Source organism: Zea mays, chromosome 6 (genome assembly GCF_902167145.1).
Source record: "Zea mays cultivar B73 chromosome 6, Zm-B73-REFERENCE-NAM-5.0, whole genome shotgun sequence".
In the NCBI taxonomy this organism is placed as follows: Eukaryota; Viridiplantae; Streptophyta; class Magnoliopsida; order Poales; family Poaceae; genus Zea; species Zea mays.
The window spans coordinates 172,978,627-173,006,260 of NC_050101.1; the positions used below are offsets into that span (position 1 = coordinate 172,978,627).

Here is a 27,634-nt window from a genome sequence, read left to right on the forward strand (position 1 = left end):
TCTGTTGCATGAAATTTAAAAGGCAGCTGTAAATTGTTTATTTCATGCTATAAAGAGCATTGTTTATTTCTATTTCCAAATCAATTCTTCTAATAAAAGTTCTTTGGTTTTTGGTTTATCCTTCGTGCACCAGTATGTTTCCTAAGTGCACACACGAATCATTTTCTCAGAAGTTGTATGAGAAATTCAGGAATAACAAAAGATTTTGCAAACCAAAGCTTTCTCGCACTGCATTTACCATACAGCATTATGCAGGAGAAGTAAGCAATTTTCACAACATCACATTCTTGTCAGTACATTTGCTTGAGTACATTCCTTTCAATTTTATTTTATTTTATTTTCCAGGTAACTTACCAATCTGATCAGTTCCTGGACAAAAACAGAGACTATGTAGTTGTAGAACATCAAGAATTACTGAATGCTTCCAAGTGCTCTTTTGTGTCAGGGTTATTCCCATCAGTACTAGAGAACACAAAAGCATCGAAGTCCTCCATTGCTACTCGCTTCAAGGTATCATTCTCCTACCCGATTATTACGCCTGCAATTCTTTACCAGGTCGACTGGAGAAAAAAAATCCTTACCAAAGTCCCATTTTTTTCAACCTGAAGTTTGGCTTTGGTTCTCTTTTGAGAACTAAATTTCTCAGAGATCCATCTGGCCCCAACTCTAGATTTTAGTGTTTGTACTTCAGTTTTTTGACTATTCTTTTGGCATATGCTTTTGTCAAAATGTGTTTATTGTTGAAGTGTATAAGTGCATTGCCTACCTTCTGCTAACATTTTAATCTTTTGGATTGAACGATTAGTGCGTCCACTCTAACATGGTATCAGAGCCAGAGGTTTCAGATTTGAATCCTGACAGAGGCTTAATTTGTGCCTCCACCCATTTATTTTCACATATTTCCATGTTTGCGCCTTCTCTCTAGTTACATGTGAGTGAGAGTGTTGAAATGTGTAAGTGGATTGCCTACCTTCTCCTAACAGCTTAAGTTTTTGGGTTGAGCTGATTAATGCGTCCTCTCTAACATTTATGAGGCTAATTTCGTTCTGCATATCCAAGAAAACAATCTTTTTGTATAATATAGAAGTGCCAGAACAAAAAATGTGATTGTGTCATTCCATATCTTGAGGGAGGGACAAAGGTGACAATGAAATTATAATACCCAAGCCTATTAGTAGTTACCTTGTCATGTTTAGATTAACCCATGTGGATTTTAGGTAGGTATGGTCTGTCACTAACCTTGATTAGGCGAGATAATAGCCCTCTCGGGTACTGTAGCATATATATAGGCAGACAAGAATATATGGGCTTTATGGGCCTTAACACCCCCTGTCAAACTCAAGGCGGAAGTGGAGGATTTGAAGCATTGAGTTTGATTAGATGAAACTGATGTTGTGCCCTAGTTTGTGCTTTTGTGAAGAAATCTGCAAGCTGTAATTCTGAGGGCACATATTTAAGATCAATGGTCTTCTGATGACAATGAAATCTAGTGAATGATACATCAACACCAATGTGTTTTGTGAGTTCACGCTTCACTGGATCATGACAAATTTGTATAGTTCCAGTGTTGTCATAGTGAAGAGGCGTAGGCGAGTCACAAGAAACGCCAAGATCATCCAAGAGCCAACGAATCCAGATAATCTCAGCAGTAGTAGTAGCCAGGGCTCGAAGTTCTGCTTCAGTACTAGATCTAGATACAACAGCTTGCTTCTTGGATTTCCAAGCAACAGGGGATCCAAGAAGAATACACTAACCAGTGATAGAGCGACGATCTGTAGGATCACTGGCCCAGGTAGCATCAGAGTAAGCATGAAGCTGAAGTGGGGAATTTGAGTCATAAAATAAACATTGTGTTTTTGTCCCTCGTAAATATCTAAGCACACGAAGTAAGTGCCCATAATGAACTGATGTAGGAGCAGAGACAAACTGACTCAAAATGTGAACCGCATGAGCAATATCTGGCCTGGTGACAGTAATGTAAACTAAGCTGCCAACAAGATGTCTATATCGAGATGGATCCTCCAAAGGTGCCCCATCAGTCGGACGAAGAAATAAGTGAAGATCCATAGGCGTGGCAACAGTGCGAGTATCACTAAGACCAGAACGATCAAGAAGGTCTTGGATGTACTTGGCCTGAGAGAGATAAATACCATTTTGAGTCTGCAAAACCTCAATGCCCAAGAAATAGCTGAGTGCCCCCAAGTCAGACATTTGAAATTCCTTACTCAGATACGCCTTCACATGAGCAATATGGTCTGGATCATCGCCTGTAATCAACATGTCATCAACATATAGTAAGAGCAACGTGCGTCCTCGTGAAGAAACAATGCAGGATCATGATCACTAGAATAGAAACCACAAGCCTTGATGACAGAAACAAATCTCTCAAACCAAGCACGAGGAGCTTGTTTAAGACCATACAAGGCTCGACGGAGACGACATACATGACCTGATGGAACCTCTATCCCAGGAGGTGGATGCATATAGACTTCCTCATGTAGATCACCATGAAGAAAAACATTTTTGACATCCATCTGAGAGATAGTCCAAGAAGATGAGGCTACAACAGCAAGTAAAGCTCGGACAGTAGTCAGATGGGCCACAGGTGCAAAAGTCTCATCATAGTCAATACCCCGAGTCTGTTGAAAACCTCTGGCCACAAGACGAGCTTTATATCGCACAATAGACCCATCAGATTTGGTTTTAACCTTGAAGACCCATTTGCACGTGATAGGTACAACACCAACAGGTAACTGAACAACATCCCATGTACATGTGTGATGAAGGGCATTCAATTCATCAGTCATAGCAAGCTGCCACTCAGGTATACCAGAAGCCTCTTTATAAGATTGGTTCAGCAATGACTGCACCAGCATGGGGAAACCCATAACGTTCTGGAGCTGCAATAGTGCCACGGTCACGAAGATGATAACCCTGATTAAAAACAACATGAGAGTCATCATTGTTAGTACAAGTATCAACAACAGGATCATCGTCAGGACTGGCCGTGGGAGTAGAGCGAGGACGACGAATGTAAGTCTGAGTGACATGTGGTTTGGAAGAGTAAGACTGAGATGGTGGGGAAGTGGAAGGTGATGTGATGGGAATAAGAAAATCTGGGGTAGAAACAGTAGGTGGTGATACTGATGAAGTTTCAGAAATTGGAGGAAAGCTCATGAAGGAGGTAGACTTTGTGGAATAAAAAGAAGAATTAGTGGAAGAGTTGTAAAAGAAGGGTCGATTTTCATTAAAGCTCACATCTCGAGAAATACGCATGTGACGAGAAGATGAATCATAACGCCGATAGCCTTTATGTTCAGGGCTGTATCCAAGAAAAACACGCTCAACAGATTGAGCAGTCAATTTAGTACGTTCACGAGGTGATAATAGTACATAACACGTACATCCAAAAACTCGAATGTGGTCATATCGTGGAGGAGTTCCGAAAAGAACTTCACCAGGTGTTTTGCCAGAGAGTTTGAATGACGGTTGTCTATTGATGAGGTAAACCGCAGTAGAAACTGCTTCACCCCAAAAATGTGAAGGGACAAAAGAAGATATCAACAAAGTACGAGCAATTTCTATAATGTGACGGTGTTTGCGTTCAGCCACATCGTTCTGTGCATGAGCACCAGGGCAAGAAAGCTGAGCAAGAGTACCCTCTGAAGTAAAAAATCGGCGGAAAGTATCAGATAAATATTCACCACCAGAATCAGAACGAAAGGTTTTAATATGAGTGGAAAATTGAGTGTGAATCATGCGAGCAAAGGTTTTATAAATAGAAATCAGCTCAGAGCGGCGTTTCATGAAATAAATCCAAGTGTAGCGAGAATGATCATCAATAAAAATGACATAGTATCTATATCCACCTTTTGACACAAAAGGTGCAGGACCCCAAATATCAGAGTGAACCAAATCAAAGGGTTCAACAGAATGAGAATCACTAGTAAAATATGGAAGTTGTATTTGTTTTCCAAGATGACAACCCTTACAATGAAAATCAGACTCAACCGAAGTATGACCTAAGCAACTTGACTTTATTAGAGTAGACAATCTAGATCCACACAGATGACCTAGACGATGATGCCACTGGGCAAAAGACGCAACAGAAGCAAGGGTAGCTGAAAGCACATAAGCTGGAGATGTAGCCAAGGAAGGAAGCCGCAAAGAGTCCAAGATGTAGAGGCGAAGAGCAGCTCTACTGCGACGGCCAGTCCCAATCACTTCCCCTGTGCGAAGGTCCTGTACAAAACAAGATGAGTCATCAAATCCGACAAAGCAATTATGATCCGTAATTTGACCTACTGAAAGAAGGTCCATAGATAGCTCAGGAACAAAGAAAATATTAGGTATTGTAAAGTGTGGATCACAAAGAGAACCCTTATGAGTAATGTGGCATACAGTACCATCAGCTGTCTGCACTGAAGCACCATCTGTGACAGGTGTAGTAGAAGCCAACTTTGACTGATCAGATGTGACATGAAAGGAGGCTCCTGAATCAAGTACCCATGCCGACTCTGAAGTACAGGCGGTCGAAGTGGCAGCAACAACAACTGAGCCTCTAGTAGATGGTCCTGGACCACGATCACGAGCAGCACGTCGTGCACGGAAATCAGTCAACTTCTCAGGGAACTTGACAAAGCAAAGCTTAGATCGATGATTGGTCTTGCCACAATGATCACAAGGCTTAAAAACACTCTTAGGTTTCTGGGCAGCAGCCAATACACTATGAGTATTAGTACCAGTAGAAGACAGAGAATTAAGACGAGTCTCTTCAGCAAGTAAATCAGACAACGCCTTAGCCATTGTGAGAGTGTCAGAACCCTGAAGTAAACGAGCACGAAGAGAATCAAACTCGACCCGAACGCCCATAACAAATCTGTAAGTGAAGAACTTCTCAATGAACTTATGAGCCGGACACGGATCAGCAGTGCAAGCAGGCACCATAGATGTCAAAGCACTCATCAGACGATCAAAGGCTGAGTAGTACTCATCAATACTCATATCATTTTGCTCAATAACATGTGTCTGCTGCATGAGAGTGTGTAATAGAGCACCACTGTCCTGAACAAAACGCTCCTTCAAATGAGACCAGATGGCTTTAGCAGTTTTAAATTTAGACAAACTCATAATCATAGACGGTTTGACGCTGTTCACCATAGAAGCCATCACTTTACCATCATTAAGCTGCCATGTTTTGATATCAGCAGCATTGCGACGATCATCCGCAAGTACGGGTGCCGCATCAGTCAAATGAAAGAGTAACCATGTCCCCCGAGTGCAGTCTCAACACAGAAAGCCCACTCCGGATAATTTTGTCCATCAAGAGTGATATTGACCACAATAGCATTTGTCGTCATATTGAATTCAATGAAAATCAGGAAGAACAGGAGACCGGAAACCAAGCAAACCAGAGGAACCGTAGCTGACAGCAGCACGAGTTGGACGAGTTGACGAAGGTCCTGGTCGCGGAAGCCGAGTTGGACAGGTTGCCCGCAATGGGAGCCACCGGCGCACGACGCAGATGGCGACGAGGCAGGGCGCAATAGACGACGGCGCAGATCCGGATCCGCAGACTGTTTGCGACGTGATTATCGGATCGATGGCAGTTGCACAAATCTTCTCTTTTGCAGCGACTGTTTGCGGCGTGCAGCAGGCGGACAGCGAGAGGGCGCAGTAGGCGGACGACGACTGAGGACGGCAGCCGGGCGCAACACTGTCGGGGATGGAAGAAAGCGCGGCCTAGCGCAGCAGGCACAGCGGATAGCGGCGGCCAGATCCGCCCGCAGCAGAGGCACGACGCCAGATCCGCCCGCGCCAGAGGCGGGAAGGGGCGGGATCTGCGACGGCGGACATGCAGCAGCCCGGATCCGCGAGGACGGCCGCGGATCTGGACGGGATCCGCGACGGCGGACGGGCAGCGGTCGGGAACCGCGATGACGGCCGCGGATCTGGACGAGGGCGACGCAGATGAGCCCGCAGCGACGGGATCCGCGATAGCGGACGAGCGGCGACCGGATCTGCGCGACAGCGGGCGGGATCCGCGGATGTGGACAGGGGCGCAGATGAGCCCGCAGGCGGGAGGAAGGTGGAGGGAGGGCCGCGACGACGGCGAAGGAGACCGCGACGGCGGCCGGGAGGAGACGATGTTGGTTGGAAAAAAATCTAAGAAACCCTAACCGTGACCTGCTCTGTTACAATGTCACTAACCTTGATTAGGCGAGATAATAGCCCTCTCGGGTACTGTAGCATATATATAGGCAGACATGGTCAGCTTATAATCCTTTGTGTTCTTAATAGCATTGTTAGACTATATCTTTCCTAGTCTAAACGTAATGGTCCTAGAGTCTAGCCCATATAACCTGATATATATGGAATATATAGCCCACTTAGGGCTATTTTGGTGACAAGGGAATTGTAGGGGATCCATGTGGGAGGAAATCCCTTGCTATACAATTTCCTCCCCCATGGACCCCCTCCAATTCCATTGTCACCAAATCAGCCCTTAAGGGTTATGGTTTTCTACACCATTAAATATGGTACCAAGCCAGGTTCCTCTCTCCCCTACCCTAGCCGCCGCCTCCCCTTGGCTGCTCGTCGCTCAACCTCCTCAGCCATTGCCACCAGTGCCAGGGCCATGAACGACTTCCCCCCTCCAGCCCCTTCCCTCCTCATGGTAGGGTTCCTGGACTAACCATGGACCTGGCGCAGGGAGTAGGAATGATGGGATGGACCGATGGAAGGAGATCACTAGAGGGCTGCTGCTGGCGCTTAGGCGCCGTGTTCATAGGTGGCAGACATGAGCTGCAGGGGGTTTTCTATCTCCCAGAGGGAAGCCAACAACGGATTGATTGCTAATTGCTTAATCCCAATAGGCTTGTGTACAAGGTACTTATAGTCCCTTAAGGGGATCTAATCTAATCCTATTCCCTTATCAAATAAGGGAATCTTATCCATATAACTAATACGAAGATCTCATCTATAGATCCAATCTAATCTGAAATACTAATCTAATCCGAAGTAGTACTATAGACTAGGCTTACGACCTTCGTCTTTGATATTGTACTTCGGTCATTACACCTCACCTCTCCCCCATTGCTGGGTAGTCGCGGTCGCTGCCTCCCTTTCAGCCCCTCCCGCGAGTGTGGCCGCCTGGGCTAGCGTATGCCCTTCAGCCGTCGGCGCTACCTCCCTCCCGTCCCTGCCGGGGGCGTGTCCGCTTGGCCTAGCCTAGCCACCAGTGACTTGGGCGCAACTGGCCAGGGCCATGACCTGGCCCTCGCCGGCCTGAGCGTGGCTGGTTGGCTCAGGCCTTGCTGCTATTGGGCCCCACACCGTCGGCGTGGCCCTGAGCAGCGTGGACACTGTACCGCCCTTGGTGCCTCTGCCTCTGTCTCTGTCCCGAGTGTGTACTTCACTCCTCTGTCGGTAGCACTACCCCATCCGATGTTGCAGCTACCCAATCTACACTCGTTGCGTCCTCACGGCTGCCAAGACCGTTGTGACTGCTGCCGCGAGTGCGAATGTCGCTGCTCTCGCCTAGTAGCATGAAAGCACTGTTGCCGATACCCCTCGCTAGGCAGCTTGCTGGGGCTGAGCGTCATTTGCTTGTCTCTCCCATCCTGAAGCCTCTCCCAGAGCCCCCCTATGGTCGCCCCTTCGGCGTACGAGGCCTTCATCATCACCAATCTCCACGCCATGGCGACGACTGTCCAGAGCATCTGTTATTGGTTCATGTCAACCTCGACCCTATTTCCTCCACCTACGTTCGCTAGCGCGACCTCGTCCTCCTCACCCTACAACGCTATGCCCTGGATGATGACGCCCTCACCAACATGGCGACCCTTACTATCCCTCCTGGCAACAGATGGATAACATGGAGCTCACAGTTTGTTGACATCTTCACTAAGGGTCTTCCCTCGTTGTTCTTGGAGTTTTGATCTAGTCTCAACGTATGTTGTGGCTAGAGATTCACATGTGGGGGTGGTAGATTGTATCTTTCATGTTTAAATGTAATGGTCTTGGAGCCCATTCCATGTAAAAACTCGACCGAAGGGGGTTAAGCCGCCCCAACGACATTCATATAAGAAATAAGAAGTCATAGAACCACAAGTTCCGATCGAGAAAACTCTCGAACCCTGACCTCCCATCACTAACGGACCGACTTTGCCCACTCTGCAATATCTCCAGGACGAAGGGTGGCGCACAACGTTTCTGTAGCCCAAGAGCGGGTGGGACACAACGAGGGGATTTTCTTAACCCAAGTCTGAAAATTTGCTTCCACCAAGAATTGAACTCAGAAGCTAAGAGTTTACTACTACATCACGTAACCAGTTAGATCAGGGGGCTGCTCATAGAGCCCATTCCATGTAACCTGATATATATGGAATACTTAGTCCACTTAGGGCTGGTTTGGTGACCAGAGATCACGAGGGGATCCATGGGGGAGGAATCCCCATAGCGAGGGGATTCCTCCCCCATGGATGCCCTCGTGATCCCTGATCACCAAATCAGCTCTTAAGGGTTAAGGTTTTCTACACCATTCAATAAGCACCTATGAGTTAACCCTTTGCATGAAATGAGGATGAATGTGATAGAGATGCTATGCATGTGATGGCTCACTTGTTGGGTGAGCCCAGAGCTATATAAGGGGATTTTGGATGTGTGTGTTACAGTGTTTTCATATCGTCCAATTGGCTGGCCTCCCCACCTCCTCGCCCGTTTCCTGTCCTCCCCTTCTCAACCCCTCTCCCACCACCTCCTCCCTCCAACGTAGCCCCTCGTCGGACTCCACTTCGGACCGGGCGACCACCCTCGCGGACCCCCATGTGGTTCCCCTGATGGGTGTTGCTTCGGCTTCCAGGACTCCCAGGCTGGACGTTCCAAATTCTTGCGGTGGAGTGATTCCTGCCCGGACTCCTCGTCGGGAGGGTCTTGCCTGGCGCCTCACTCTTCTCACTCCTATAAAGAGGTGTTGTTATCCAACTCTGAGAGGAATATCTCCTCTCCCCCGGTGTCCAACAAGAGATCATCAGGGAAGGCAAGGACTGTGATCTGCACTCTTCCTAAAGCGCAAAGTCGACATGTGCCTTCGAAGGTGGACCATGTAATCCCTCTCTTGTAATGGGCCTTGACCCAGTTACTCAATTATATTAATATACTCCCAACCCACATTAGGATTAGGTTTCACTCTCCTAACACCTACTATATCTGTAGAGTATGAAATGACATATATAGAAAGTAAATGCATAATACTCGATATTTTTTTCTCAAAAAGCGCACGAGAACTACACCTCATTATATATTAAGAAGAAACAAAGGTCTAAAGAAGACCCAGATACAAGAACCTCATGGAGGTCAGAAAACAAGAATACAAAAACCGTCTATAGAGTCTGTTAGATACCCATCCCTTGTAATGGGCCTGGCCCAGTTGTTTTGGTCTATTAATACACTGCCCACCCTATTCTAGGGTTAGGGTTTTCATACTCCTACATGGTACCAGAGCCACACTAACTTCCTCCCTCCCCCAGCCGACCGCCAGCCCCTGGCCGCCGTCGCTGCCCCTTTCCCCACCCCCCTCCGGCCGCCGCCAAACCGCCTCCATCCCCTCTCTCCTTCCTGGTCGCCGGCCGCGCCCGCTTCTCCGATCGGTGTCTTCCTCCTCCCCCCAGCCGGCGAGCTCGGGCTCAACCGTGCCCTCGACCAGTGGACCGCTTCTCCTCCTCCGGTGGCCGCGCCTCTCCCTCTCCGGTCGCGCTCGCCTCTCCCTCTGCGGCCGGCGTCCTCCTCCCCCCAGCCGGCGAGCTCGAGCTTCACCGCGCCCCCAACCAGCCGGCGTGCTCGGTGGCCGCGGCGCCGCTCACCACATCCGCGCCCTCCCCTTCTCCGGGCCACCCTAGGGCAACCACCATGTAGCCCACTGCCACCTCTGGCGCCGTCCCGGTCCTCCACGTCGACGCTGTCGTGCCCCACCACCTCCGACCTCGGCATCCTCTCGCCCAGCGCTGGCGCCGCCACAGCCGCGGCCAACGCGCGGGCTACCGACCTCGTCCCCTCCGGGCTTGGCCTACCGGGCTACCCGACGAGCACCGACGCCGTCACCGGTCTTCTTTCACCAACCCGTTTCCTCAGGTAGCCGCCCCCTGGGTTTTCCACCACCTGTCCGCTCGCTGTCGACGCCACCTTGGCTTCCCCGACGACCTCCACCGACTCCGCGCTGGCTTCTGCCATCGCCACCATCAAGGCTGCCCTGGCCGCCTCGCAGGAGCGTGAGCATGCCGCGTCACGCGCTCTGGAGCAGGAGTGTGCCTTGGCCGCATCCCTGACTGCCCAGATGGCCATTGCGCAACGTCTCATCATTGGCCCTCCTCCGGTCGCCCAGGAGACACCACCTCCCACTTCAGAGGCTCCCCACGCCTCTGGCCTCGACGCCAACCACATCGCTGCTCTCTACGCTCAGGCTGCCGGTCTCCACAACATCCGGTCCCTCGTTTCCATCGTCCTAGATCCAGCGTCCTCTCACTACCCTCGCTGGCGGGGGCAGGTCCTCACCTTGCGGCGCTATGCCCTCGCCAACCGCGTCCTTGACGACATTGTCGCCCCACCGTCCCCGGCCTGGTCCCTGATGGACACCGTGGTGCTCTCATGGCTCCATGGTGCCATCACTGTTGAGCTCCAGGACATCATCCGTGACCAGGCACACACGGGCCGCCAGGCGCGGCTCGCTCTCGAGGAACAATTCCTCGGGAACCGGGACACTCAGGCTCTTCACCTCGACGCTCAGTTCCACCAGTTCTCCCATGGGGACCTCTCCGTGGAGGAGTACCGCCGCCGGATGAAAGGCATGGCAGACTCCCTCCGTGATCTCGGCGAGCCAGTGGCAGACCGTACCTTGGTGCTGAACCTCCCACGTGGCCTCAGCCCCCGCTACGGCCACCTGAAGGCTCTGATCAAGAGGACCGTGCCTTTCCTCACCTTCCATACCGTGCGGAATGAGCATCTCCTCGAGGAGTTCACCATGACCTTCGAGGCTCCCACCCCGGCACCGGCCCTCTACAACACCACCCCTGGCACCCAGGCGTCTCCCGGGGGGTAGCCCCCCCGCGCTCCGTCGACCGGGACCCCCGCTCGACCCCCACCGCGGCTCCTACGGCCCCTCGTCAGCATTCCACCGCTGCCGGCGGCCGTCGCCCCCGCAAGGGCAGACGTGGGGGCGGCGACTCCTCTCGTGGAGGTTCTGCCGGTCGGGGTGGCGGCCAAAGTTGGCCGTCGTTCTACAACCCCTGGACCGGCACCATCTCCATGTGGCCGGGTCAGGCCCCCAGCGCCTCCCGTTCTCCGGCGCCAGCACTCCTGACTACGCCACCCGCCTACGGCATGCCTCCATACGACGTGCCCCCACCGACCCCGGCTCCGCCTCAACTCCCACCTACGGGACCGTCTACCACGACACCATGGTCCTCATTCGCTGCTGGCTGGGACCCTGCCGCCCTCGCCGCCGCATATAGCACCATGGCGTTGGCCCCACCGCCCTCTGACTGGATCATCGACTCCGGTGCATCCTGTCACACCACTCCCACCACAGGCATGCTCTCTCGCTCACACCCACCTCCCCACACACACCCTACCTCGATCGTCGTTGGAAACGATTCCACTCTTCCAGCCACCTCAGTAGGTGCCTCAGTACTCCCTTAACCGTTCTACCTCAACGATGTTCTCATAGCTCCTCACATCACTCACAATCTCCTTTCTGCCCGTCGGTTCACCACCGACAATTCTTGTTCCATTGAGTTTGACCCTACCGGTTTTTCTGTGAAGGATCTGGCCACCAGTACCCCACTCGCTCGATGTGACAGCGTCGGGCCCCTCTACACGCTCCGACCGTCGTCCACCGGCGTGTCTCCACCTCCTGTCCTGGTCTCCACCACCACCACTTGGCATCGTCGTCTCGGCCACCCAGGACCTGACGTCATGACCAAACTTTCCAGCAATTTAGATTCTTCTTGTAATAGGGGCATTTTGGGGGCCTTTGTCATGCTTGTCAACTTGGCCGACACACTCATCTCCCTTTTCCTACATCTTCGTCTAGGGCTGAGCAGGCTTTTGACCTGGTTCATTGTGATCTACGGACCTCCCCTATACTCAGCCTTTCTGGCTATAAATACTATTTGGTGATTTTGGACGATTTTCACATTTCCTCTGGACTTTCCTTCTTCGGTTGAAGTCCGACACTTTTACCACCCTCACTCACTTCTTTGCCCGGGTCTCCACCCAGTTCCATCGCACGGTCTGTGCCTTGCAGTGCGACAACGACCACGAGTTCGACAACCACGCCTCTCGGTCATTCTTCCTCACCAGTGGCGTTCAGTTGCGTCTCTCGTGCCCCTATACCTCCGCCCAGAACGGCCGGGCCGAGCGCATAATTCGTACCACCACCAACATGATCTGCTGCCTTCTCTTCCAGGTGTCTCTCCCTGCCAGCTACTGGGCAGAGGCCCTTCACACCGCCACCCACCTCCTTAACCGCCTCCCCTCAAAGGTGGTGTGCCACCCCACCCCCTACTTCGCCCTATACAACACAACCCCACTCCTATAACCACCTCCGCGTGTTCGGCTATGCCTGCTACCCCAACACTTCTGATACCGCTCCTCATAAGCTGTCTCCACGTTCCACTTGTCTCTTCCTTGGCTACTCCCCTGACCATAAGGGATATCGCTATCTCGACCTCACCTGCCATCGCATCATCATCTCTCGTCACGTCGTTTTTGACGAAGATGTATTTCCCCTTGCTGGCTCCTCCCCACCCACCGATCTCGATTCCCTCCTTGAGTCTGCTCCGAGTACACCTCCTTCCTAGGCACCGCGCCTCGCATCCTTGCCCGCGCCTCGCGCAGCTTCACCACACTCGCGCGCGGCTCCGTCAACCCCGTCCATGCCCCATGTGGCCGCGACGCCCCCGCTCACACGTCTGCCCGCGCTACGCGCAGCCCCGCCGAACCTGCCTGCGCCAATCGTGGCCTCGGCGAACCCGACCCTCGTCTATCACCACCGCGGAAGCGCTCCTCCGTCGGCGCCCACGGACCCAGGCCCTTGGACGAGCGCGATCTGATTCGCCGATCCCGCCGTCATTTATCATCGCCGTGGGCCGGCCCCGCCTGCGGTCCCTGAGTCGTCGGTGTACCACCCGGTCGCCATTCACCATGACCCCGAACACATTCACCCGATGGTGACTCGCCGCGCCGCCGGTGTTCTTCGGCCCATCGACAGGCTGATCCTGGCTGCTGATACGACCACTAGTCCACCGGACGCCTCCCCGGTCCCCTCCTCCGTGCGCACCGCCCTCGCCGACCCTCACTGGCGTCGGGCCATGGAGGAGTACGCGGCCCTGCTGGCCAACCACACTTGGGACCTGGTGCCACGTCCACCCGGCACCAATGTGGTCACCGGCAAGTGGCTCTTTCGCCACAAGCTGACTTTGGATGGCTCCCTCGACCGCTACAAGGCCCGCTGGGTCCTTCGGGGCTTCACCCAGCGCCCTGTAGTGGTCTACGATGAGACCTTCAGCCCCATCGTCAAGTTTGCTACCGTCCGCGTCGTCCTCGCCCTCTCCCGGAACTGGGCGATCCACCAGATTGACATCAAGAACGCCTTCTTCCATGGCACTCTGACGAAAAATGTCTATTGCAGCCAGCCCACCGACTTTGTCGCCGCCGCCAACCCGGACCTAGTCTGCCGGCTGAATCGCTCACTCTACGGCCTCAAGCAGGCGACACAGGCCTAGTATAGCCGCTTCGCCACCTATTTGGCCTCCATCGGCTTCGTCGAGGCCAAGTCGGACACATCTCTCTTCATCTACCGGCGGGGCGAGGACATCGTCTACCTCCTCCTCTACGTCGACGACATTATGCTCACGACGTCCACCACCGACCTCCAACGCACGATCATCGCCCTCCAGCGGGAGTTTGCGATGGACCTGGGGCCTCTCCATCACTTCCTCGACATCACTGTCGAATGCCGGCCCCAGGGTCTCTTCCTGCACCAGCGTCAGTACGCCATCGACATTCTGGAGCGGGCTGTCATGTTCGACGGCAAGCCCTGCTCCACGCCTGTTGACACACAGGCGAAGCTCTCTGAGGACGACGGCCCCCCCGGTCGCCGATGCGACGTCTTATCGGAGCTTGACCGGCGCCCTCTAGTACCTCACCTTCTCCCGGCCCGACATCACCTACGCCGTTCAGCAGGTGTGCCTTCATATGCACACACCACGGGAGCTCCACCTCACCGCTCTCAAGCGGATTCTGCGATACCTTCGGGGCTCACTTGACTACAGCCTCCTCCTCCGACCATCCTCGACGTCGAATTTTGTGGTCTACAGTGACGCTGACTTGGCCGGCTGCCCCAACACGCGCGGTCCACCTCCGGCTATGCCGTGTTCCTGGGCGCCAACCTTGTCTCTTGGGCCACCAAGCGGCAACCTGTCGTCTCCCGCTCCAGCGCAGAGGTTGAGTACCGCGCTGTGGCCAATGGCATGGCAGAGGCTTCCTGGATGCGCCAGCTCCTCCACGAGCTCTACAGCCCCCTCCAGCGCGCCACCCTAGTCTACTGCGACAACGTCAACGCCGTCTACCTCTCCACTAATCCCGTGCAGCATCAGCGCACGAAGCATGTGGAGATCGACCTGCACTTCGTCTGGGAGCGTGTCGCCGCAAGCGACATTCGCGTCCTCAGCGTCCCCACAACGCTGTAGTTCGTCGACATCTTCATCAAGGGGCTACCATCCAGTGTATTCCTAGACTTTTGGTCCAGTCTCAACATTTGTACATGATAGAGTTGTGACCGCGGGGGGTGTTAGATACCCGTCCCTTGTAATGGGCCTGGCCCAGTTGTTTTGGTCTATTAATACACTGCCCACCCTATTCTAGGGTTAGAGTTTTCATACTCCTACAAAGTCACTTAGACTAACCCTCCCCACAGCCGCTCTAAGCATTAGGGAGCAGAGCCAACTACATTCAAGGCTCTAGCTAGGTCTAGAGAACCTAGATTTTTAGCTCCAGCCATCACCCAACATACACATTCATCTAAGAAGCTTCTCTGTAGATTGCCAGGGAAGGGGGTTCCCCATTGAAGATCACGTTGTTGCGGTGCAGCCAAACACACCACGCCCCCAAAATGATGACACTGTTGAGCCCCCTTTTTCCTTCCATTGGGTACTCTAAGAACCAGACGTCTCTACCACTCCACGAAAGAGGGTTCATCAACAACAGGAGTAAAATGGCCCAAGCCGAAAGGAGATAAAATACTGAACCAAAACTGACGAGTAAAGATGCATGAGGCTAGGAGGTGTTGAATTGTCTCTTGATGTTGATCACATAATGGACAAACAGCCGGATGAGGTAACCCTCTATTTTCTAACCTGTCAGTGGTCCAATACCTATTCCTCATAGCCAACCAAAGGAAGATATTGCATTTAGGAGGAGCTCAGGTCTTCCGAAGCCTTTTCCATGGCTCAAATGTGGTTGAACCAGAGAATAAGCTCTTGTAACAAGATTTGGATGAGAAGATCCCTGAGGTCTCATGCCTCCACCTGTGCTGATCAGGAACATGGGATAGTTCAACTCCCCTCACCGAGTCCCATAACAGAAGGTACTGCTGCAGCCCAGCTAGCGAGAGAGGAGCTTTGATATCCCTAACCCACTGCCAATTCTCAAGGTTTGCGCCACAGTTCTTGAATATAAGGATCTTTTTCCCACCTTGGCTTAACACCTCAGGGGCAAGTTTCCTGATTGCAGCCCCATTTAGCCATCTATCGGTCCAGAACAGAGTGCTGGTGCCGTTCCCAACTATAGAGATCAGAGAATCTGAAAACAGATTCTTGACATGCTGTTGTATAGGAAGCTTCAGTCCCTGCCAAGGCCTGTTTGGGTCCATTTTTTCCAGCCATAACCATTTTGATTGCAAAGCCCAGCTCATGAACTGCAGATTAGGGATTCCCAAACCTCCAAGATTAATAGGCCTTGTAACAATATCCGAGGAAACCAGACAGCTACCTCCATTAGCCTCTTTCCTCCTCTTCCAAATAAACCCTCTTCTAATTTTGTCGATAGATTTAACCATCCAATTGGGAATATTATTGCAATCAGAAGATCAACCGGGATAGCCGAAAGCACAAATCGCACAAGAGCTGTGCGACCAGCAAGGTTAAAAATGTGTGCTTTCCAATTTGGTAGACGATCAGCAATCTTGTCAGCCCATATCATTAGATCACTCCTCCTAGGCTTTTTATCTAATACTGGAAGTCCCAAATAAGTGCAAGGGAAGGCAGCCGGTGCACACCGAAGAGTCCTGCAACCTTCCTGCATAGCTGACCCATCACAGCCAATAGGAATGGCACAACTTTTATGCATATTGGACTCCAGGCCTGATGCTGCACCAAAACAGTCCAGAATGAGGCGAACACATTTCAGATCTTCCTCAAGTGGCCTTACGAACAGCACCACATCGTCAGCATATATGGAGAGTCTGCATCTGACATTAGCATCATCTAAGTCATGTAACAAACCCCTATTCTCGGCCAATTTGAAGAGGCTGCTAAGGACATCCATCACCAAGACAAACAACATAGGGGAAAGAGGGTCTCCTTGACGGAGTCCTCTACGATGCATAATAATATTTCCAGGGACACCATTAAGCATAACTTGAGTGGAAGAAGTGTAGAAATGTAAAGTGATTGTATTGCATATAGGTGGACTACAATATATAGAGACACAGGAAACCCTAACCCTAATGGGCCGGCAGCCCAACAGTGGTGCCGGCCCACACACACTCACACACATAGTCTAACATCCCCCCGCAGTCGCAACGGGGGCACCACACACGATGAGACTGGAGTAAAGGCCGAAGGTAGGAGCCGACGGGTTGAAATCCCCCCGCAGTCGCAGCGTCGTGATGGTGCGAATGTTGCGGCTGGAGTAGAGACCGGTGTGTGCTCCAAGAAGACGATAGTCCCTAGATGCCGAGGTAGCCGAAGTCGAGGTGGTCGCGGTCGGAAGACGCGCAGCAAAAGCCTGATCTTCGGGAGGGTCGACGTTTGAGCGTCAACGATCGGCAGGGCGACACAACAAAAGGGCACCGGCAGGCCGACCTTCCTGCTTCTTCGATCGACCAGACGTCAAGGATCCCCGCCAGAGAGGCCGACAGCAGCGCACGCGGCTGCGCTGGTCAAGGTGTCCGCGCCCGCGGCAGAAAAGAAGGGGAATGTCGGATCCGGCCGGGAAGGCCACGGCAGCGACGGATCCAACGAAGGCGAGGAAGGGGAGGGCGACGGGGCGGTTCCAACCAGGCAGGGGCCTGCGCCGGACCTGGCAAGAGACGATGACGGCGCCGGCGCCGGGAGAAGCTTGAAGGGTGAGGCGCTGCTGGGCATCAACGCGAGCAGTTAGGAGGAGGCCACGCGATGAGAGGCGACACGTGCGAGGGTGCCGGCGGAGGACGCAGTGGAGAGGGTGCAGGCGGTGGTGGGCAGAGGGGAGATGCGGCCACGACGCCGGGCTGCAGGGAAGGGGCGGCGTCCTGGCGCGGCTGTGCCCTGGGCGCGTCGGGCTCGGTCCCTGGCGGCTGCGCACGGGAGCAAGGGAAGGCAGGGAGAGAGAGAAGAGGAGTGAGAGAGGAGAGCGCCGACGAGAGAGTGCCCTGGGCGCGTCGGGCTCGGTCCCTGGCGGCTGCGCGCAGGAGCAAGGGAAGGCAGGGAGAGAGAGAAGAGGAGTGAGAGAGGAGAGCGCCGACGAGAGGCCGTGAGGCCGCTGGCCGCGTGCGCCATGGCCGCGTGCGCCATGGCCGCCGTCGAGCCAGCCCGCGCCGTGGCCGCCCCGCGCAGGGTAATCGTGCGCCCGCGCCGGGGCCGCTCGCCGTGGCCGCCCCGCGCAGGGGAACGCGCGCCCGCGCCGGGGCCGCTCGTCGTGGCCGCCCCGCGCAGGGGAACACGGGCTTGCGCCGCCGCGTGCTGGGACCGGAGCGGCGGGACGCGGAGGGGCAGTGACTCGAGCGCGGCGAGGGCCAGGAGGCCTAGACCGAGGCCCGAGTAGGCGACCAGACCCGGCATGGTGCGAAGGGTGTGAGCTAGCCGCGCGCCGGGCTGCTTGTCTGTCGTGGTTGCTGCCGGCGCGGGAGGGTGCTGCCGTCCGCCGGATCTGAGCGCCGGCCGCCGCCGAGAGATGGGGAGGAGCGGCTGGAGGAATGGCCGGCGGCTGGGAAGGGAGCCGCCCCGGGAGGGAGGGATGAGCCTCCCGGGGCGACGACTGTAGAGGTTGGAGGCGGCCGGCGGCTATTGCGGGAGGAAGGAAGACTCCGACGGCTGTAGGAGGAAAACCCTAAACCTAGTCTGATACCATGTAGAAATGTAAAGTGATTGTATTGCATATAGGTGGACTACAATATATAGAGACACAGGAAACCCTAACCCTAATGGGCCGGCAGCCCAACAGTGGTGCCGGCCCACACACACTCACACACATAGTCTAACAAGAAGTAAACAAAATATTGGAAAACAGATTACGCCATTTAATTCCAAAACCAAGGTGAGACAATACTTCGAGAAGAAAAGCCCAAGACAAAAGCTTTAGAGATCTAATTTTAAAAACAAACTGGAAAGCCTCTTCCTGTTTAGCGCCTTGATCGATTGTTGAACTAACATATCGTTATCATGGATCAATCTCCCCCTCATGAAAGCACACTGATTGGCTGCAACCAGAAGATGCAAATGGGGAGCCAAATGATTAGCAAGGATTTTGGTGATCAATTTAGCGAAACTGTGGATGAGGCTAGTCGGTCTATAATCAGCAGCAGTAGAAGCATCCGCCTTTTTGGGAATCAGAGTAAGATAGGCAGAATTTAGCAGCCTCAACTGATGAGCATTCCCCTGATGAAGAAAATAAAGGGCTTCCATGAGATCAGCTTTAATTAAATGCCAACAGGTTTTATAGAAATGACCCGTGAAACCATCTGGCCCAGGCGCTTTTAGATGAAGGGAAGAGAACATATGAGTTTGTTCCACCTCCAAGCTATATGTGTCATATGAAGTCTTTGGTATTGTGTGCTAGTGTGATTTATATCTGATATACTTCCACATAACTGGCAGTGGCAACTCCAAGAACTAATGGAGACTTTGAGTTCTACAGAACCACATTACATCAGATGTATTAAGCCCAATAATCATCTTAAGCCTGCTACTTTTGAGAACATCAATGTTCTGCAGCAACTTCGGTGTTCAGTAAGAAATGGATCACTAATAGTGAAGTTTCAATTAAACCAACCCCCATTGTATACTCTAATGGTTCGTTTGAGTTTCAGGGTGTTCTTGAAGCTATTAGAATCAGCTGTGCTGGATATCCTACAAGAAAAATATTTCATGATTTTCTCTGTCGATTTTGCATTCTTGCTCCTGAAGTTTTCACAGAAAGGTGAATGCACCTTTTGGTAACAAAACATTTTTATTGGATCTGCTAATTTTGCCAGTTCTACCCCGTTCTAATTTTGCCAGTTCTTATATCTGACAGAAACAATGAAAAGTTAATATGCCAAAAGATTTTGGACAATATTGGACTCCATGGTTATCAGGTGAAGAATGCTATAACTAATCCTCTATGTATGTTATATGCCTGCTGTTGGTTACCTGTTGAGATTACTATAAAAAACTAAAACAGAGCAATACAGTTAAATTAGTGAAGCCTTCTCCCATGTCCTCCTATGAAGAGGAAAATGTATGAGAGGAGAAGGTTTTGTTGGACATGTAAGATATATGATGCGAAGTATATGAAGAAACAAGCTATGAAACAGATTCATCGCCCTTTATCACTTTTCTCTCAGTTACAGATAATTACAGTGATACCTTCGAGTTATAAGAGCAGTATTCGAAGATGGATGTACCCTTACAGCTTCGGGTGTTGAGCGCTCCGGACGCGTGTGGTGTGAATGTGTGGGCCATAAAAAGGCGATTCCCATGCATGGGTATTGACGTATTGTTCACCTATTTATAGGTACACTGTGGCGTAAAACTTCGTATGGAATTACGTTTGTGCCCCTAAACTCTACGCATGATCTACATGATTCAATGGGGGCATTATTGTATTTGCCTCCGCAAAACGTGTTGTGCAAGTCTCCCCAGTCCTTCGCTCCTGTTTAGGGATGACAATTTTACCCGCGGGTTCGGGTTCGGGTAGGAATTTGTACCCGCGAGTCTTGTCCGTACCCGACCTGTGATAAAATCGGGTCGGGTACGAATATTTTTTATCGGCCGCGGGTTACCCGTGGATATGCGTAAAAACTAAAAAACTAGTGAGCATGTGTCATTAAGACTTGAAGTGTTCCTATATTATGTTCTGTATGCCTATGTTGACGCATAATTAATGAAGACTTGTTTAAAGTGTTCATTGTACGCATAAGTTTTCTAGAATTTTTGATGGTTATGATTATATTTTCTGGAATTTTTTCTATATATATACCCGCGGGTGCCCGATACCCGACGGGTACGGGTACAATTTTGTACCCACGAGTACATTTGCGGGCGGTCATGACTAATACCCGCGGGTACGGTGGCGGGCGAGTATTTATTATACCCGACCCGTTGCCATCCCTACTCCTGTGACACCAAAGGATCCGGCCCCTCTAGAACGCTTCGTCAAAGCTCTGCTGACGAGGTTGATACTTCTTCACGAAGATCTGATAGACGAAGCTTACATAGTTAACCCTGATACAAACATGGAAACGTATAGAACTCATCAGTTTGAGAGCCTTCGACAAAGGCACACCCTCTGTTAGAATACCTGGTTAGGGTTTGGGGTTCTCCCTGTGTAATTACTGTCTCACCCCTCTGTAATGGGCCTGGCCCAGTTCTCCGGTCTATTAATAGATTGCCCAACCCCTTTTAGGGTTAGGGTTTCCCAATATAACTTGGTACCAGTGCTAGGTTCGTTTTTTTCCTCTCTTCCCTTCCTGGCCGCCAGCCGCCGGCGTCCTCCCCTCGGCGGCCGTGCTCCCCCCTCCTCACCCCTGCCTCCGGTGCCCTCTCCCCGGCCTCGCCCGCGCTCGGCTCGGCCTGCGCCGCCGCTGCTCGCCGCCGGCCTCCCCAGTCCGGCCGAGTCCGCGCTGCCCCGAGCCGTCCGCTCCTACTCGTGGTCGACGCGCCCGCCCCGGATCTCGCGCCGCGCCACCACCCCGGTTCCCGCGTCCGCTCGCCGTGGCGCCTACGGCGGCCAAGTCCACCGCGTCGGACAAGGGGAAGAAGGCCTCGCCGACGCGCACGGCTGCTTCCGCGAGGACCGCGTCGTCCTGGTCGCGCTCGTCGCGCCCTGGCCGCCAGGAGCCCCGCCCGCCCCCGTTTACTCCACTGACCACCTCTGCCCGGCGGCTGCTCCCCACCTCCGCTGCTGGCGCCCTCCCCTCGGCGTCCGCGCTCCCCCTCTCCTCTCCGGCGTTCGCGTCTGCGCCGCCCCTGGCCTGGAGCCACCGACACTGACCCCACCCTCCGCGTCCGCCGCACGCAAGCCCCCCATCAAGCGTCGGCCACCCTCACCATCTCAGCCGCGCACTCCGCCGCGCCCGGGCATCAGCCCCTCCAAGCGCGTGCGACGCCGCCTTCGTCCGGTGCCTCGCCGACGCGCCGCGCCGCTTCTCGGGCGTCCGCCGGTACCAGCGTGTCGGCGCTCCACGCCGCGTCGGCCCCGTGCTGCTCCTTGTCCTCGTCGTGACGCCCGTCTCTCTCCAGCCACCAGACGCGACCCATCCCTGCCACCTGCTGGATCGGCCTCTTCCTCCAGCCGTCGGAACACGCACCAGAGCCGCCGCCGTGGACATTGTCTGCAAAATTGCAGCCGCACTCCCTATCTCCCCCTCTTCCATCTCCCACCACAAAGCGCCACCTCTCTCTTATCCATTCCTCTTCCGTTGTGAGCAGCTCACCCCTCTGCCGCACCATTCGCCATTCACTTCTCCACTCTCTCTTGGCTTCACCCCCTTTCGACGGGCTCACCGTGCGTGTCCTCCTCCACGATGGTCAGCTTGTCCAGGGCACCTTCGTGGCCTTCGATCGCGCCATGAGCCCTATCCTCCGTGACTGTGTTGAAATCCACCCCACAGCCGGTCGTCACGTGTTCGGACCCCTTGTCTTCCCTCGTACAATGATCGCCTCCCTAGCAATCGACCCCCTTTGTCCCCCTCCCCTCCTAGTAACCACGCCAGTGCTCCTCCTTTGGCTCTTTCCGCGCACCCTGCGGCCTTCCCTCTGTCTCACTCTCCCGTCGATTGGGTGGTTGACTCTGGGGCCTCCTTCCACACTACCCCCACAACTAGTTCGTTATTCCACTCCCATCCACCACACCCCTCACATCCTTCCTCCATCGTCGTCGGCAACGGTTCCACCCTCCCGGTCACCTCAGTAGGTGCATCGGTTCTTCCAGGACCACTCTGCCTTAACGACATCCTTGTTGCTCCCGTACTGACTCATCCCCTCCTCTCGGTTCGTCGCTTCACTAGTGACAACCAGTGCTCTATGGAATTCGACCCCTGGGGTCTCACCATACGCCACCTTCCCACACATGCTGTGCTCGCTCGCTGTGATAGCTCCGGCCCCCTCTATTCTCTTCACTTGCCCTCCACTCCCCACACCAGAGTAGCCTCATCTCCTGCACTTCCTACTACCACCACATTACATGCTCTTGCTACTACCACCACCTCCTCCGCCCTTTAGCACCGTCGCCTTGGGCACCCTAGACCTGACGTCATGGCCCAGCTTTCCAGTCACTCAGACATATCCTATACTCGGGGCTCTTCTGAGCGCCTCTGTCATACTTGTCAGCTCGGCCGTCACTCCCGTCTTCCTTTTTCCACTTCCACGTCCAGGGCTGTTCAGGCCTTTGATCTTGTCCACTGTGATCTCTGGACGTCTTCGGTCCTTAGCCTCTCCGGCTACAAATACTACCTGGTCATTCTGGACGACTACTCCTATTTTCTTTGGTCTTTCCCCCTTCGGCTGAAGTCCGACACGTTTACCACCCTCACTCACTTCTTCGCCTGGGTATCCACCCAGTTCCAACGCCCGGTCCGTGCACTACAGTGCGACAATGGCCGCGAGTTCGACAACCACGCCTCTCGGTCATTCTTCCTCACTAGTGGCATTTAGTTGCGTCTCTCGTGCCCCTACACCTCCGCCCAGAACGGCCGGGCAGAGCGCATGATTCGCACCACCACCAACATGATCCGCTGCCTTCGTCGATCACGCCTGCGCCACGCGCGGCCCCGTCGCCCACGCCTGCGCCTCGCGAGGCCCCGTCGACCCCTCCCGCACCATGCGCGGCCCCGTCGACGCCCACGACTCGCTTCGCTGACCCCGCGCTCGTCTACCACCGCCGTTGCCACGTCACTACCTCGTCACCTGCTGACCCAGGCCCGTCGACGAGCCCAGTGCGCTTCGCTGACCCCGCTGTCGTCTATCACCGCCGCGAGTCGGCCACGCCCGCGGCCCCTGACGTCCCGACAGACCGCCCCGAGCCACCGGTGTACCACCCGGTCGCCATCCACCGTGACCCCGGGCACGTCCACCCGATGGTGACTCGGCGCGCCGCCGGCGTTCTTCGACCTATCGACCGACTGATCTTGGCAGCTGATACGACTACCACTCCATCGGACGCCTCCCCGGTCCCCTCCTCCGTTCGCACCGCCCTCGCCGACCCACACTGGCGACGCGCTATGGAGGAGGAGTACGCGGCCCTCCTGGCCAACCACACCTAGGACTTGGTGCCGTGTCCACCAGGCACCAACGTGGTCATTGGCAAGTGGCTATTTCGCCACAAGCTTACCTCGGACGGCTCACTCGACCGCTACAAGGCCCGTTGGGTCCTTCGGGGCTTCACCCAACGCCCCGGAGTGGACTACGACGAGACCTTCAGCCCCGTCGTCAAGTTCGCCACTGTTCGCACCGTCCTCTCCCTCGCCCTCTCTCGGGACTGGGCGATCCATCAGCTCGACATCAAGAATGCCTTCCTCCACGACACTCTGACGGAGACTGTCTACTGCAGCCAGCCCACCGGCTTCGTCGACGAAGCTCATCCGGATCTGGTCTGCCGGCTGAACCGCTCCCTCTACGGCCTCAAGCAGGCGCCGACGCCTGGTACAGTCGCTTCGCTTCCTACTTGGCCTCCATCAGCTTCGTCGAGGCCAAGTCGGATACGTCCCTCTTCATCTACCGCCGCGGCGACGACACCGTCTTCCTTTTGCTCTACGTCGACGACATTGTGCTCACGGCATCCACCGCCCACCTTCTACAGCGCACGATCATCGCCCTGCAGCGGGAGTTCACGATGAAGGACCTGGGGCCCCTCCACCACTTCCTCGGCATCACCGCCGAGCGCCGGTCCCAGGGTCTCTTCCTCCATCAGCGCCAGTACGCCATCGACATACTGGAGCGGGCTGGCATGTCCAACTGCAAGCCCTGCCCCATGCCTGTCGACAATCAAGCGAAGCTCTCAGAGGACGACGGGCCCCCGGTCGCCGATGCGACGTCCTACCGGAGCCTGACCGGCGCGCTCCAGTACCTCACCTTCTCCAGGCCTGACATCACCTACGCCGTCCAGCAGGTGTGCCTACATATGCACACCCCGCGGGAGCCTCATCTCACTGCTCTCAAGCGGATCCTGCGCTACCTCCGCGGCTCCCTCGACTACGGCATCCTACTCCGAGCATCCCCAGCGTTGGAACTCGTGGTCTACACCGACGCCGACTGGGTTGGCTGTCCAGACACGCGTCGATCCACCTCCGGTTATGCCGTGTTCCTGGGCACCAACCTCGTCTCCAGGGCCGCCAAGTGGCAGCCCGTCGTCTCTCGCTCCAGTGCTGAGGCCGAGTACCGCGCCGTGGCCAACGTCGTAGCTGAGGCCTCCTGGCTGCGACAGCTCCTCCACGAGCTCCACAGTCCCCTCAAGCGCGCCACCCTCGTCTACTGCGACAACGTCAGCACCGTCTACCTCTCCACCAATCCCGTGCAACATCAGCGCACGAAGCACGTGGAGATCGACCCGCACTTCGTCCGGGAGCGTGTCGCCGCCGGTGGCGTTCGGGTTCTCAGCGTCCCCACCACGCTGCAGTTCGCCGACATCTTCACCAAGGGGTTACCGTCGAGTGTATTTTCAGACTTTCGCTCTAGTCTCAACATCTGTACAGGATAGAGTTGTGACTGCGGGGAGATGTTAGAATACCTGATTAGGGTTTGGGGTTCTCCCCGTGTAATTACTGTCTCACCCCTCTGTAATGGGCCTGGCCCAGTTCTCCAGTCTATTAATAGATTGCCCAACCCCTTTTAGGGTTAGGGTTTCCCAATCTAACTCCCTCAACACCTGCATTTGTTTCATTTCGAGTTATTCCAAAAAAAGTCAGTTAAGTAACACACGCAATTCTTCCCCTAGTCGAATACCTACAGCCTATGAAAAAGATGAGTACCTACAGGCTACAGCCTATGAGGTGGCATATGATAAAAATCCATGATAATGTTTTTTTTTCCTAAAAACTGTTTTACACCACCAACAAATTTGGTTCAAATCGCTGAAAATTTCATCCAACAAATTTGGTTCAAATCACTGAAAATTTCATCCAACAAATTTGGCAATTATTTTCCCAAGGGATTCTCATTTTCACAAGGGAAAATGAACTAATTTTCCTTGGGAAAATGGAAATCCCTTGTAAAAATGGTGTTGCCAAACTAGCCCTAACTAATAAACTACTCCATCAGATGCCATTACTCTTTTGTTGATTTTGATTTTGCTTGGCAACAATCACAATATGTAACACCTAATTAGCCCTCTGTGGTTTGTTCTTTTACACGATTGCATGGCAGAGCTGCTTGCAGCATACCCATAGAAAATGAAAATTTTCTTGTGGTATTTAAGTTATTGATATCCATGACAGATTGGAAGAACAAAGGTGTTTCTGAGAGCTGGTCAGATGGCTGAATTAGATGCTAGAAGAACTGAAGTGCGGAATAAAGCAGCTATAACCGTTCAGAGTAGATTTCGCACTCATGTTGCTCGTGAGCAATTCCTTGCATTACGCATGACATCAATATCTTTTCAATCTTTTGTTAGAGGTAAGGTGTTGCTAGTTGGTATCGCAAGTGGAAACAATGCTCATGTCAGGTGGAATTATATACTGAGAGTACCATTATATATTGCAGTGATATTGGCCTGTAAGTTACATGTTTTCCTCAGAAAACAAGCTGCAGTACTGCATATACAGAAAAGTTACCGCTGCTATTTTGCTTGGAAGACTTACTCGGAGCTATGTTCTTCAGCCATTACATTGCAGACAGGTTTAAGGGCCTTTGGTGCTTATAACGAGTACATTATCAGAAAACAAAATAAAGCTTCTATTTGTGTCCAGGTAGACTACAGATTCATTCTATTCTTTTTATTTAAAGGGAAGGCTGGTTATAACTTCCAGTTTACAGATTGATATTTTACTTGTTCATCTCTGAACTGACACTCTGAGAATGGTTGCCTGCAGGCTTGTTGGCGTTGCCATAGAGATCATTTGAATTACCTTAAAATGAAAAGATCAGTGTTAATTTATCAGTGTGCATGGAGAAGACGGATTGCTAGAGAAGAACTCAGAAAGCTCAAAATGGTACTTGAGTAATTGTATCATTGTTTTAATCATTTTGATTCTTCTGTATTTCACTTGTACACCCTTTTATTTGTTGATACCTTTTGTAGGCTGCGAGGGACACAGAAGCCCTGAAGGTGGAGAAGGAGAAACTTGAGGAGCACGTGGAAGAGCTGACTAGCCGTTTGAGCTTCGAAAAGAATCTTAGGGTGGATGCTACTCTTGAATTACGGATTTGAGATGATGTGGATAAATTAACGGATGAATTTATGCTCACATAGTATCACTTTTCAGATTGATCTAGAGAAGAGCAAGGCAAGAGAAATTTGCAAACTACAGGCCACTCTTCGTGAGATGGAACAGCGGGTTGAAGAAGCCATAGAGATGCATGAAAGAGAATTAGCCAAAAAGGCTATTGAGGAAGCTTTAGCTCAAGAAAGGGAAAAGATCACCGTATTGACTAATGAAGTCGATGAGTTGAAGGTACTTTTTTCCTAAATCAACTTATGAAATATCCCAACTGTAGGTATCTGCAAGGATTTGAATATTGCATTATTAATTTAATCAAATCAGATACAATTACAGCATTTGTTTCAAGCTGAATGGTAAAAAGAATAGCTTGGCTACAAAACATGTCCCACGTTTGATTAGAGTATGGTGGAAGTTATTTGTTTATCTTTGTCATGATATTTTCTTTTTATGGATGACTGTAACTAACAGGTATTACTATCAAGAGAACGAGAAGAAAACAGTGCAACTAAGAGTGCACTCGTTGTTGTTCGTGAAGAAAATGATGTGCTGAATAAGAAAATTGTGGTTGCAGATGCAAGCATGGAGCAGCTTAGAGATACTGTAACGAGGTTAGTTGCTCAAGTAGACTGTGCCAAGTTTCTTTGATTCTAGCCAAGGGTTCTGAATTACATATCTTTAAGTTGCCAATACTCAAAACTAGCATTACTTTCCGAATAGCACTTCAAAATTCTAAACCATTCA

At 52.8% G+C, this 27,634-nt stretch overlaps 2 protein-coding genes across 16 annotated transcripts in view; one reads left to right on the forward strand and one right to left on the reverse strand.

The window, feature by feature from the left end:
- The window catches only part of LOC100383772 (uncharacterized), a 69,120-nt gene that overhangs the window by 4,914 nt on the left and 36,572 nt on the right, over positions 1–27,634 (forward strand). For 13 of the 15 annotated variants that reach the window (XR_004849984.1, XR_004849985.1, XR_004849983.1 and 10 more), the window contains 11 exons: positions 134–260; positions 346–510; positions 19,134–19,265; positions 19,346–19,455; positions 19,552–19,612; positions 25,949–26,126; positions 26,214–26,419; positions 26,543–26,662; positions 26,752–26,850; positions 26,936–27,124; positions 27,362–27,501. Coding sequence is in view for 12 of the 15 variants with exons in the window: in XM_023300315.2 (XP_023156083.1) it covers positions 134–260; positions 346–510; positions 19,134–19,265; positions 19,346–19,455; positions 19,552–19,612; positions 25,949–26,126; positions 26,214–26,419; positions 26,543–26,662; positions 26,752–26,850; positions 26,936–27,124; positions 27,362–27,501 (1,527 nt within the window). In the remaining 3 variants the exon portion in view is untranslated. The remainder of the gene's footprint in view (positions 1–133; positions 261–345; positions 511–19,133; positions 19,266–19,345; positions 19,456–19,551; positions 19,613–25,948; positions 26,127–26,213; positions 26,420–26,542; positions 26,663–26,751; positions 26,851–26,935; positions 27,125–27,361; positions 27,502–27,634) is intronic. The other 2 variants (XM_023300312.2, XM_023300317.2) reach the window with 1 other exon arrangement.
- Positions 3,886–5,388, reverse strand: LOC109940235 (uncharacterized). Its single transcript, XM_020539635.1, has 2 exons — positions 4,407–5,388; positions 3,886–4,242 (listed from the first exon to the last, which is right to left on the reverse strand). Exons 1-2 carry the CDS (start codon positions 5,167–5,169, stop codon positions 4,199–4,201), a joined length of 807 nt encoding a protein of 268 aa, XP_020395224.1. The 5' UTR covers positions 5,170–5,388; the 3' UTR covers positions 3,886–4,198.